This window comes from Notechis scutatus, chromosome 2 (assembly GCF_049901735.1).
Source record: "Notechis scutatus isolate UNSWTSFEM ecotype Mainland chromosome 2, rNotScu1.2, whole genome shotgun sequence".
In the NCBI taxonomy this organism is placed as follows: Eukaryota; Metazoa; Chordata; class Lepidosauria; order Squamata; family Elapidae; genus Notechis; species Notechis scutatus.
The window spans coordinates 53,291,473-53,303,942 of record NC_142010.1 but is presented as its reverse complement, the minus strand read 5'-3'; the positions used below and the strand labels follow the sequence as shown (position 1 = coordinate 53,303,942).

General features: G+C 35.6%; 1 protein-coding gene across 1 annotated transcript in view; it reads left to right on the top strand.

Annotated features, from left to right (window-relative positions):
- APPL1 (adaptor protein, phosphotyrosine interacting with PH domain and leucine zipper 1) overlaps positions 1-12,470 on the top strand; it is a 39,406-nt gene that overhangs the window by 23,304 nt on the left and 3,632 nt on the right. Inside the window, exons 16-21 of the mRNA XM_026677578.2 lie at positions 1,957-2,006; positions 3,412-3,586; positions 3,685-3,721; positions 4,176-4,322; positions 10,468-10,518; positions 12,186-12,275. Of these exons, the coding sequence (XP_026533363.1) occupies positions 1,957-2,006; positions 3,412-3,586; positions 3,685-3,721; positions 4,176-4,322; positions 10,468-10,518; positions 12,186-12,275 (550 nt within the window). The remainder of the gene's footprint in view (positions 1-1,956; positions 2,007-3,411; positions 3,587-3,684; positions 3,722-4,175; positions 4,323-10,467; positions 10,519-12,185; positions 12,276-12,470) is intronic.

Below are 12,470 nucleotides of genomic sequence, written 5' to 3'. Positions count from 1 at the left end.
ATGACAAAAGTCATCTTCAGGCATTTTAAGTGTACTCATTGAATATCTATGCTGACTGCTCCAAAGATGCCAAGCGGATTACATTAAGAATAAATCAAAAGCACAAAAGCGCAAAGTGTGATTCAGTCAGTAAGATTAATCCTGTTCACATTATTCCTTCTGTCCTGAAGTTTTGCTGGAAAAGTACAGTTTGTACTGCCTTCTGGAGTGTCAACAGGGAAGGGGCCATTTTAATTGTGGAGGGCAAGCTATTCCAGAATTAGGAGACATCTACTTAGAAGGCTTGTTTCCAAATCTTTTTTCTTTAGCTACTTCTGAGCAGGCAAAAATCCACTTGGATCTAATGGTCGTGAAAACCCAAGTCAGAAAGGGCTCTGTTGGCACTTGGTGTCTTCTGCTCCTGGCAATACCACAGTGTATTGGTGATGAGGTTTTGCCATTCATTCACTCTATTAAATCAAAGCTATCTAATCATTAAGCTCCCATGTCTCCTTGTCTTCCAAAGCCCAGCCATTTACTAAGTGGTCAGTTGTTTGAAACTCTCTTCCCAGCCTTCTATTCCATTTTTATTTTATTATCTCAGGCATCATATTTTTTCTTCTGCGTTCTTTGAACTTCACTTCCCTACCCATGCATCTCTCCATCTTTACTTTCTTCTTGTGTTGTATCCATAATCTCTTGCCAACCAGTGTTCACCTCTCTTTCTTCCATTAAGCATCCTATTCGCTTCCTCTCTATCCCAATTAATGTTCTCTCCAAACACCAGACTGCTATACCTTATCAATATGTGAATGCAGATTATGTGTCAAAGGCAACCAGAATGATTAAGTGAGGGCTTGATATTGCTGTACTCATGTAGACACTGTATGCATGTAAAATGCCTGAAGAAAACCAATCCAGAGTTTTCAGGATCTTCTGTGAATACTAGTATAAAGATGCAGCATCCATAATAAAGACTTGTGAGGAGATCTACTGAATGCCACTCTGAAAAAGATGCAGATTGCTTCAGTTTGAAGTCTATAAAAGTCTGAGCCTTGCTGTATTCACCAGATTTCTCATGAGCTGAACTAAATAGCAAGTATGCCAGGCTGCAATCGAAATTTGCCAGATGTAATAATTCTGATTACATGGATCCCAAAGAGTATTTGCAAATGGAACAGGCTGCCTTGTGAAAGAGGTGAACATTTTTTGCTGGAGACATTTTAACATTAGATGGGCACATTGTAAGGATATTGTTTTATCCTGCAATATAGCATAGGGAATTGTAAAGGCCCTTAGAGAGCTTCTAGTGCAATACCATGATTTTGTGAAAGATTTACATTGTAGAAATATCAAACTGAATTTTTTTTAAAAAAAAAATACTATTGTGACTTTTTGTCTTTTAAGGATCATCTTAAGTTCTCCATTTGAAAAATGTTTTGATAAAGCTTTTATTTACCTACATATTGGAAGCCTAGAAAATTTTCACAAGTATAATGTAAAGAGCAATAATGGCTCTGCACTGCTGAGAGCTTAGCATAGCCATATTTCTCTTGTTTATGATGAATATCCCGTCATTGCTTTGAGAAAACTATTTGAAATGGTAACTTTTCATACGTAAACAATTTAACATATTAACCTCAGGGTGCATGCAGTTTCTCTTAAAGCGATTTGGTTTTAACGGGTTTCTGTAAGTTTGTAGTATATGATTACATTTTCAAAAGCAGATAAAATTAAATAACTTTCCAAACAATATTACAGTACATGTTATTTTGTAATGGGCAGTTTTTACAGTTTCTTCAGTTGTCTCCTGTTAAAATATAGTTCTTTATATAAGATATTTCAAATTATTACGAAATTATGAAAATTTACTGGTGCATGTGAACTTCCTGGGCAACCATTCAGTCTTATTGCTGCTTTTAATGTAGCATGCAATTCTGTTAGACATTGATTTGATGCCCCCCTTTTTTTTGACAGACGTACAAATCCTTTTGGAGAATCTGGTGGAACCAAATCAGAAACAGAAGGTAGAGAGCAAAGCTTTAAAGAAACATAAAATATATTAAGTAGTATTGCATATTGTTGAGAACAGATTGATAATTTTAAATAATATTTTGATAATTTGGCTGGGAGTCTGAGCTGAATGAATGATTAAAGAAGATACACAGGAAAATGTTTCTGCATAATAAAACAAGGGCACTTGAATATGGAATATGTATAATAAATAAACCTTATCTGAGGTTGCTTACTTTAGATTAAAAGAGAATATTCTTCTCTGTATTCTATTTAAATTATCTCTAATGATAGTTCACAAATTTCTTTCTATATTGATTTGCATTAATGAATTGTTGCTATATCTTGAGAAAATTCATTCAGTTTTAAATATTGCATTAGATAGATTTTATAGTATTAAATAGATATCTGTTTGATTCCCATTTTCTCCAGAGTCAGGGCTGTATTTGAAGTAACACTAAAGTACAAGAAAATACTTCAGTGAAAGAACTTTGCTAATCTACGAAAATAAAGATACAACAACGCTGTAATTCCCCTTAGTCAAGTTTTTGGTGACCAATTGTTCATGATTAATTTTCCCATGTTCTTCTTTTGTTGTACTTGTGTTTTGGTCTGTGACCGCAAATAAAGTATTATTATATTATGTAACTTACATTATAGAGTAAGCTTAAGAAGAAATGTAAGAAAAGGTTTCAAGTCTTAGTTGTTATGCTTGTTTAACATAAAAATCCCTTAAATTATATTATAAAACCTTTATCAAGCCACCATCTCATAACAATGCTTCAACAACAGTTAACTTTAATGTTGATTTAACAAAATAATTCTTCTCAATCAAAATTGAGGGTAACTGAATGTTGTGACAGAGCTAGCTGATCTTATGTCCAAAAAGTGCTTTTTTCAAGAGCACCTTTGGGACGACCAAAAATGTACCTTTGGGACAACCATGACCTGGATGACTGAGAATCTCTGTAGACATTTAGGGAGCTTATTGCATTGTAAAAGAAACAAATTATTAAAGACTTTAGGAAGCATGCCTTCTCTGTCGTGGCCCCCACTCTCTGGAACAGCATTGCTCCATAGATATGGATGTTGCCTTTTTTTTCTGTAGTTTATAAAGTCCTTAAAACCTGGCTTTAGTCCCAGGCCTGAGGTTAATGTGTTTGGGGGATTGTGACTGTGGTGTTTTAATGGTTGTTATTAGTCCATTCTTCCTTGTTTTCTTTTGTCTTAAGTTTTAATTGTTTAAATTAGTATTATATTTTGTAAGCTTTCCAGGGTCAGCTAGAGCAGATAGTTATAATAAATTAAATGAATCTTATTTTACTGGATATTTATATACAAGATACATACATAACTAACATTTTGTAACTTTACTTCAAAAGTTACTCAAACTATATATTTATTATGCTCTTGCTCCAGATTCTATTCTTCATCAGTTATTTATTATAAGATTCCTTGGATCTATGGAAGTGAAGTCAGATGAAAGTCCTGATGTTGTTTATGAAACAATGCGTCAAATACTAGCAGCTCGAGCTATACATAACATTTTCAGAATGACAGAATCACATTTGTTAGTTACATGTGATTGTTTAAAGTAAGTGTATTCTTTTTCTAAAGCAACATTGTCAAACACACTTAATACATTTTGGTCTTTTTAAAATATCCATACATTTCTGAAATTATCCCTTTTAGGTTAATTGATCCACAAACACAAGTTACAAGACTCAGGGTAAGTTGTTAAAATCAAAGTACTTAACCATCAGAAACCCAGTTACTGTTCAGTTTCATCCAAGTTTATTTTCTATCTATTGTTCTTGACAGAAAACTATAGGTTATCCAGTTCCCCAAACAGTGTTTCAATTATTCTGAAACTATACATTATAAAAGTAGGGGGTCTAGCCCTAAGTTTGTACTTATAAATTAGCAAAATAGGTAAGGAATTCCTGCTAATAGTTGTAAAAGCCTAACTTAATTTGAAAACTTTTGAGAATGCACTAGTATAAGAGCTCATGGGACATGGTGACTAGAAAGTCTTTGCTGAAAAGACAGTAGGGTGAGCCAGAATGACCTTCTGAAATATAAATATGAATTATTTTGGCTTTTACTTTAATAACCCAAAAGTATCTTTCTGTAATTTCATTTACTGCTGCTATTCAACAACAATTCTTTTCCTCTCTGGACAGTTTCCTTTGCCAAATATAGTTCTGTATGCCACACACCAGGAGAACAAGCGTCTTTTTGGATTTGTGCTTCATACGTCAACAGCAAGAGCAGATGGTAGACCAACTTCAGTTTGCTACATATTTGAATCAAATAATGAAGGGGAAAAGGTACATGCTTCATGCTTCAGTTAACATTCTTGTATTTTACACTATTCCAAAGCTGAAAAAAACAGGGATATGAAAATCCTTTGAGGAGAACATCCCCCAGCAGATAGTTTTGTATAAACATGCAGGTGGAGGCATCAGGAAGCAGCTTGCAGAGAACTTCTGGAGTTCTTGGTACTCTCTACTTATTTGCTTGCAGATATTTCATTACCCAACTAGATAACATCAATGCCAGCTACCTAGTTGGGTGATAAAATGTCTTCTCACAACCAAGGAGCACCAAGACCTCCCCAGTTATTTTGACCAATTTGTTCATTCTTTGTAATTATGTTCAGTTAGAATACTTTATTGGCCAAGTGTGATTGGACACACAAGGAATTTGTCTTGGTGTAAATACTCTCAGTATACATAAAGAAAAGGTACATTCGTTAAGAATCAAGAATCATAACGTACAACACTTAATGATAGTCATAGGATACAATCAACAATCAAATCATACTAGGAAACAGTCAAGTGGGAGGGGATGGGTGATAAGGAGTGGTGAGAAGATTAACAGTAATAGTAGTGTACACTTTGTAAATAGTTGAACAGTGTTGAGGGAATTATTTGTTTAGCAGAGTGATGGCTTTCCGGAAAAAAATGTTCTTGTATCTAGTTGTTCTGGTGTGCAGTGCTCTATAGCGTCATTTTGAGGGAAGGAGTTGAAACAGTTTATGTCTGGGATGTGAGGGGTCTGTAAATATTTTCACAGCCCTCTTTTTGACTCGTGTAGTATACAGGTCCTCGATTGAAGGCAGGTGGGTAGTAATTGTTTTTTCTGCAGTCCTAATTATCCTCTGAAGTTCTGGGTTGCAGAACCAAACCAGACAGTTATAGAGGTGCAGATGATAGACTCAAGAATTCCTCTGTAGAACTGTATCAGCAGCTCCTTGGGCAGTTTGAGCTTCCTGAGTTGGCGCAGAAAGAGCATTCTTTGTTGTGCTTTTTTGATGACGTTTTTGATGATAAGTGTCCATTTTAGATCATGTGATATAGTAGAACCTAGAAATTTGAAGGTCTCTACTGTTGATACTGTGTTGTCTAGTATTGTAAGAGGTGGTAGTATGGGAGGGTTTCTTCTAAAGTCTACCACCATTTCTACAGTTTTGAGTGTGTTCAGTTCCAGATTGTTCTGGTTACACCACGAGGCAAGTTGTATAACCTCCTGTCTGTATGCAGATTCGTCGTTGTCTCAAATGAGACCAATCACTGTTGTGTCATCAGCAAACTTCAGTATTTTAACAGATAGATCGTTTGAGATGCAGTCATTGGTATATAGGGAGAAGAGAAGTGGAGATAGCACACAGCCTTGGGGGGCCCTGTGCTGATTGTACAGGTATCAGATGTGATTCCGCCTAGCTTCACCTGCTGCTTCCTGTCTGTTAGGAAGCTTATGATCCACTTACAAGTGTGTTCAGGTACTGCTGGTTGGTTTAATTTACTTAGAAGAGTGTCTGGAATGATGGTATTGAATGCTGAACTGAAGTCTACAAAGAGGACCCTTGCGTAGGTATTTGGAGATTCAAGGTGTTGTAGGATGCAATGCAGAGCCATGTTAACAGCATCATCTGTCGATCTATTTGCTCGGTATGCAAACTGCGTGGGATCTAACAGTGGATCTGTGATGATTTTCAGGTGGGACAGCACTAGCCTTTCAAAGATCTTCATAACTACAGATGTTAGAGCAACTGGTCTGTAGTCATTCAGTTCCTTGATGGAGGGCTTCTTTGGCACTAGGATGATGGTAGAACGTTTGAAGCAGGAAGGAACATAGCACATCTCAAGAAGGAGTTACCTTGTCTGGCCCTGGTGCTTTTCCTGGCTTCTGTCTGTGTAATAGATCTTGCACTTCTTTTTCTTTTCTTTTTCTTTTTGAAAATTTTATTTGGGTTTTCACACACACACAAAAAACACCATAATACAAATAAAACATCTTTTTTTGAAAATAGCATGGTCCCGGGTTATCACTTCTTCATATAGACACAAACTCAATTTCATGCTCATTTTTGTGTTCTATTCTATATCTTATTACTGTTTTACATTTTCTACATAGTTTTTCCCCTCTTAATTTTCTCAACTTTATTTTGATTATCTCATCTCAGTTCAAATCATTATATTTATACTTTTGTCTGTCCTGTTTCAGTTTCATATTATCTTTTCTCATTAAACAAATTTTCCCCTGTAGTTACTAATTGGAGTATGACACCTTTATATCTTTTAATTTTATCCATTCAACTCTTATTTAAGCTTCAATGTATACCTTTAAGATTATAACATTCAATATAATACATAACTTCCAATTCTGCTTGGTACATTCTTAAAATACACACTATATTCTTAAAAAAAGATTTTATATATGTATGTATGTATGTATGTATGTATGTATGTATGTATGTAAATAAAGCACTCATTCCATTCCAATTCAATTCTATCAGTAATATTCATTAAAATCTTAACATCTTTAACATTCCTTTCAATTAAATATCATACTTCCTTGGGAACACTTATAAACTTTCCATAATTATTTTTTCCCCATATTTCTCTTCATTTATATTTTATAAATCATTAATAATTAAAATGTTCCCGTCCTTTCCTAATTTCATTCTGTCATTCACTTTATTTCATTTATTTATTAATAAACATTCCACTAGATTACGATAAATATTTTATCCAATGATATTTTCTAAAATTATTTCTATTTGTAATATAACAATACTATCTTATGTACCTTTGCAGAATCCCTTTTACAATTAAGTTTTCACCCATTATCTCTAAACAGGCTTATACTTTCAATTCTTATACCTTTTCCCTATTTCTCTATATCTTGTTTCTGTCCTTTATAACTTCTTTTCCTTTCCTTCTTCTCCCTCCCCTTTTTACCCCCTTGTCTCTCTTCTTCTAATTCTCTCTTCTGTAATCCCCTCTTCTGTTGCTTTCTAATATTATACTTATCTTTCAAGCTATTCTTCTTTTTTTGGTTGTTTTTTCAAATCTTAAACTTTTCATTCTCTTTCCCCCTTTTCCTTTTTTCCCACACATAAAATTACTTGATCATTAAAGATGGCTTCTTCTTTGTCCCAATCTTCTTGTTCTGCACACGTTTCTTGTTTCTCATAGTTCCAGATCTCCATTTCTAAGAATTGAAATACGAAGCTAAAGAACCTCTCCCTTCATGTGCATATTCTTTGTACTTTTTAAGTTCCATTTTCAGTTCTTCTCAAAGTGGTGCCATTTTAAACACTTTTAAACAACCACCCAATTGATTTTAGTCGTTTAAATGCAATAACCAAAAATCCAAAGATCACCAAGTAATCCAAATAATCCAAAGCTGTTTCTTCTTGCTTCTTTTTTCTACTTTCTCTTCCTGGGGTTCTATTATTTTGTTGCCAAGTTTCAGTTAAAATGTATCTTTTAGGAATCTTGTTAAGGTTTCACTGTAGATTCCTTTTAGTTCCAGGCAGTCTCCTCCATTTTTCCAGATCCTGCCCTTTTATTCTTTTTCTATCCTTTCCGTGCTTTTAAAAGCTTTTAAGTATCCAGAAATCTTTATTATTCCTTTGACATTTTATTTTCAGCTTAAATGCCTATTGATGTCAAAGTGGATTTTTTTCCAATTTCTTGCTTAAGTCTCTTAGCTGTCAGTATAGGAATAGGAGAAAAAAAACCACAAATCTTTTCCCTTTTCTCTCTCCTTCGCTGCTTCAAAGTCTTCTTTGGGAACAATGTTATTTTTTTTATAGTTTAAATTCCAGGTTACCTTACGTTGTTGCTTTTACAGTTTAACCCGGTCAACCAAAACTTTCTCTTCTTATCTTCCTCCTGCACATTCTTTTCCGGTCGAGTTCTTCTTCGAGGTGGCCATTTTTGACCACCACTGCAACCGCCTTCGGGAAAGGGAGTAATGGCCAGCTGAGGAGGAGAGATGTGGCTCTCCTGAACCCTGCTGGCAGTCTCCCCCCTCTTCACCACCTCTATGGGGTGGCTTAGCCCCAAAACCAACCCGCTCAGGGCACTCTGGCGGCGAGCATGGATCGAAACCACGCACGATCGCGGTTTCGGACTGTCGGTGAAGGAACTCAAACCAGAAGTCCTTGCGCTTCTTTTTCTGTGATCACCAGAGGTTGTGAGCCCAATGGATTGGGGCCAGTTGTAGGAGGCTTGGCTGCTGTTGGTGTGATTGAGATGTGGGTTGTGGAGATAGGTGGCTGTAGTTTCTTTTCAAACCTGCAGTAAAACACATTCAGGTCATCTGCTAGTTGTTAATTTCCTTCTGCCTGGGAAGAAGTTTTGCTGAAGCCAGTGATTTTTTTAAGAGTTTTCCACATGTTTGCTGGTTCATTTGTTGAGAATTGATTCTTTAACTTTTCAGAATAGCTTCTTTTTGCTGCTCTGATCTCTCTTGTTAATATGTTTCTGGCCTGGTTGTATAGCATTCTGTCACCTTTTCTGTAGGCTTCCTCTTTGGGATGACGTAGCTGCTTAAGTTTAGCTGTGAACCAAGGTTTATTATTACTTTATATTTGCAGGTTTCTTGTTGGTACACATAAGTCTTCGCAGAAGCTAACATATGATGTTACAGTATCTGTGAGCTCATCTAGGTCTGCAGAGGCATCTTCAAAAACATTCCAATCAGTGCAATCAAGGCAGGCCTGGAGCTTCAGCTTTGCCTCTTCCGACCAAGTCTTCCCTGATTTAATTGCTGGTTTAATGGTTTTAAGTCTTTGTCTGTAGGCAGGTACAAGGTGAATCATGCAGTGGTCAGAGTGTTCCACAGCTGCTCGTGGTAAAGACCTATAAGCATCTTTTACTGTTGTGTAGCAGTGGTCTAAAGTATTTTTGCCTCTGGTGGGACAATTTACATGCTGGAAATATTTTGGGAGCTCTTTCCTTAAATTTGCTTGATTGAAATCTCCTAAAATGATGGGAAGGGAACCTGGGTGTTTGGCTTCAGCCTCCATAATTTGATCAGCAAGAGTTCATAATGCCTTGTTTACACAGGCTTGTGGAGGAACATACACAGCTATTAGGAGAAATGAGGAGAACTCACGTGGAGAGTAAAATGGCTTGCAGTTGATGTGTAAAGACTCTAAGTTTTCATCACAAAACTTATATATTATAGTTATATCCCGACACCAGCTGTTGTTGATATATAAACATAAACCACCACCCTTTGTTTTACCTGATGTCTCTTCAATTCTGTCTGATCTAAATGTCTGAAATCCTGGGATGTATATGGCGTTGTCCCCATGAATTTGTGAATTAAGCCAGGTTTCAATGAAACAAAGAACAGCTGAATTATGAAAATCAGAATTCCATCTATTTAAGAGATGAATTTCATCCATCTTGTTAGCCAGTGAGCGTAAATTAGTCAGAAAGTTTGAAGGGAGAGGAGTTTTTCCCCCCCTCTTCCTTAGTCTGTTTAAAATTACTGCTCGTTTACCTCGTTCCCTCTTCCGGCGAAGTTGCTTCTTTGCTTTCTTTGTTGTAATCCATATGTTAGGAATAACATGGTTACCTAACGTAGTTTGGGTAAAATAATATATATAAACTATGATAGTGAAGGCACCTGGGAATTGGTTAGAATCTCCTCCACGTTTGCAAAGACAGGTGGGGGTGGGGAATCAGAAAGCTGCTCCTTAAGGAAACATTGCCTAATTCTTAGCAGATGGTCTGGTGAGTATGAAATCCATAGTGAATTGCAGATAATAATAAGGAATAAAGAAACCATTAGAGAGCATTTCACTGAGGCAGCTGTCGTTGGCGCCATCATGGCTGAACCTTTAGTTTAGCAGACTTGAGATTCCACACACCAGATTTTCCTGGTTCACAATTCATCTTGTCTCTGCAAGTTCCTCTGGCTCCTGGATCAGCGCAGGTTCTAATGCTTCCAGGCTCTGATCCTCAGCTACAGTTTTTCTTCATTGTGTAGATATGCTGCATCTGTAATTGTCAGAATCACCTTTAATGGCAGTTCAATTTTCTGTTTCATGGATCTTTTGTTTTAACAGACATGCCTCTCCCAATTAGTCTGTTCAATTGAGTATTTACTGTCCTTGAAGATGAACACATTTTAATGATTATAATAGTAACTATTTGTTTCTTCATTTAGATTTGTGATTCCGTGGGACTTGCAAAACAGATTGCATTGCATGCTGAATTGGTAAGACTTGACTTGGAATAAAATGTAGAGGTAGTTTATATATATTAAATGAGGATATAGTTCAGTATCACTTGCAATATCTCCTAACATCTGCCCAAATTGGTGAAATTTCAGTGTCCAATCTCAAATCCTGTTCAACTTTGGAATAACAAAAAAAAAAACACATTTCGGTTTTTAGAGTAATTATTTAATTATTGTTGATTCATCACCATCTCTAAAAAACAGTGTGATGATACTTGAATATGTTACTAATCTCTCCGTTGACAATCAGTGAAATGAAAAACAACTAAACACTCCACTGCTGAACTCTCTCACCCAATAACTATTCTCACAAATAAACTATCAACCAGCACCTTGCAAGGGACAAGCAGTTTCAATCCAGGGTGTGAAATAGATATTGACAAGCAAGTAATTTGGCTAAGCTTTCTGCAAATGAAGGCAAAAACAGAGAGTAAGTAAATCTCCCTTGACTCTTAAAACACGATAAAAAGAAAAGGTTTTTCTTACCCGTAAATATTTATCTGTCTTGACCTTAAGAATATACAGGCAGTCCTTGACTTAAAACAGTTTTATTTAGTTACTGTTCAAAATTAAAATCGCATGAAAAAAGTGACTTATGACCATTTTTCATATGACTGTTGTAGAACCCCAATGGTCACGTGATCAAAATTCAGATTCTTGGCAACTGGTTCATATTTATGCTGGTTGCAGTGGTGTTCTGATCACCATTGATAACCTGACAACCAAAATCAATGGGAAAACCAGATTCACTTAACAATCTTGTTACTAACTTAAAAGCTTCAGTGATTCACTTGACAACTGTGACAAGGAAAGGTCGTAAAATGAGGCAAAACTCACTTAACAAGTGTCTCGCTTAGCAATAGAAATTTTGGGCTCAATTGTGTAAGTCGAGGACTATCTGTATTGTACACACAATTTACATTCTTCTTAATCCTTGAAATAATGTTGCTTTATTGTCCAAATCAGGAAGTAAAATCTCTTTGGAAGTATTGCTTCTTTTTTTGAATGTGGCTCAGCAAGTCTATATGTGCCAAATGTGAGGGGTTTTTTGTTTTCCAGTTTGTTATGTTTGTTGACTTTATACATAGTTTGCAAAGCATGTAATATGTATATAAATAAAGTGCAAAGTTAAAACAGAAGGATAGGTAGCTGTAATTCTGATTCTTGAAGTGATCATTGCGCATCCCTGTGAGGGAGTTCCAGGCACATGTGAACCATCCTTCAACATTTTTTAGCTGGATTTGAGAAGAAGAATGTTTTTTTTTTTCCTATCCTAGTATACCTTTTAAGAAAGTGCCTCTGGCACCTTCATCTGATTCAAACAAGTGAATATAATTGAGAAGCAGAATCATATAGTGACGGAGTGTTTTGTGAATAAACAAATTACTATTTGGAGAAACAATTAAGTAAGCATCCTGGTCTTTAAATCTTTAAATTACTGTTTAGTTTATTTTTCTATTGTATAACTGATGTGATATACTGATATGATGTGAAAGCCAAGAGTTTTAATACTTTTCTTTGAAAAGCAGTAAGAGTATTTGGAAACCTATATTTGGGCAATTTTTCAGGCAAACAAAGTAGCAATCAATTCCGTGAAAATAATGTTACCTTTTGGTATTCGGCATGTTCTTTTTAAAAAAACTCAGGATCGAAGATCATCAGAAAAACAGAAAGAAATAGAAAGAGAAAAGGAAAAACAGAAAAAAGAGCTCAATAAACAGAAACAAATTGAAAAGGTATGCATTTGATCAAGGTTTAACTGGATTTTTGAACTTTCAAAATAGCCATTTTATTGAAATTGAATAAACATGAGAAATTACTGTTCCTCACAATACTGATATTGATTGGTTTTAGATTAAAGCAGACATGTTTACATGGCAACATTGGAGGTAGTAAAAAATGACTAGTTGCTAGAACCTGACAAGCAATGG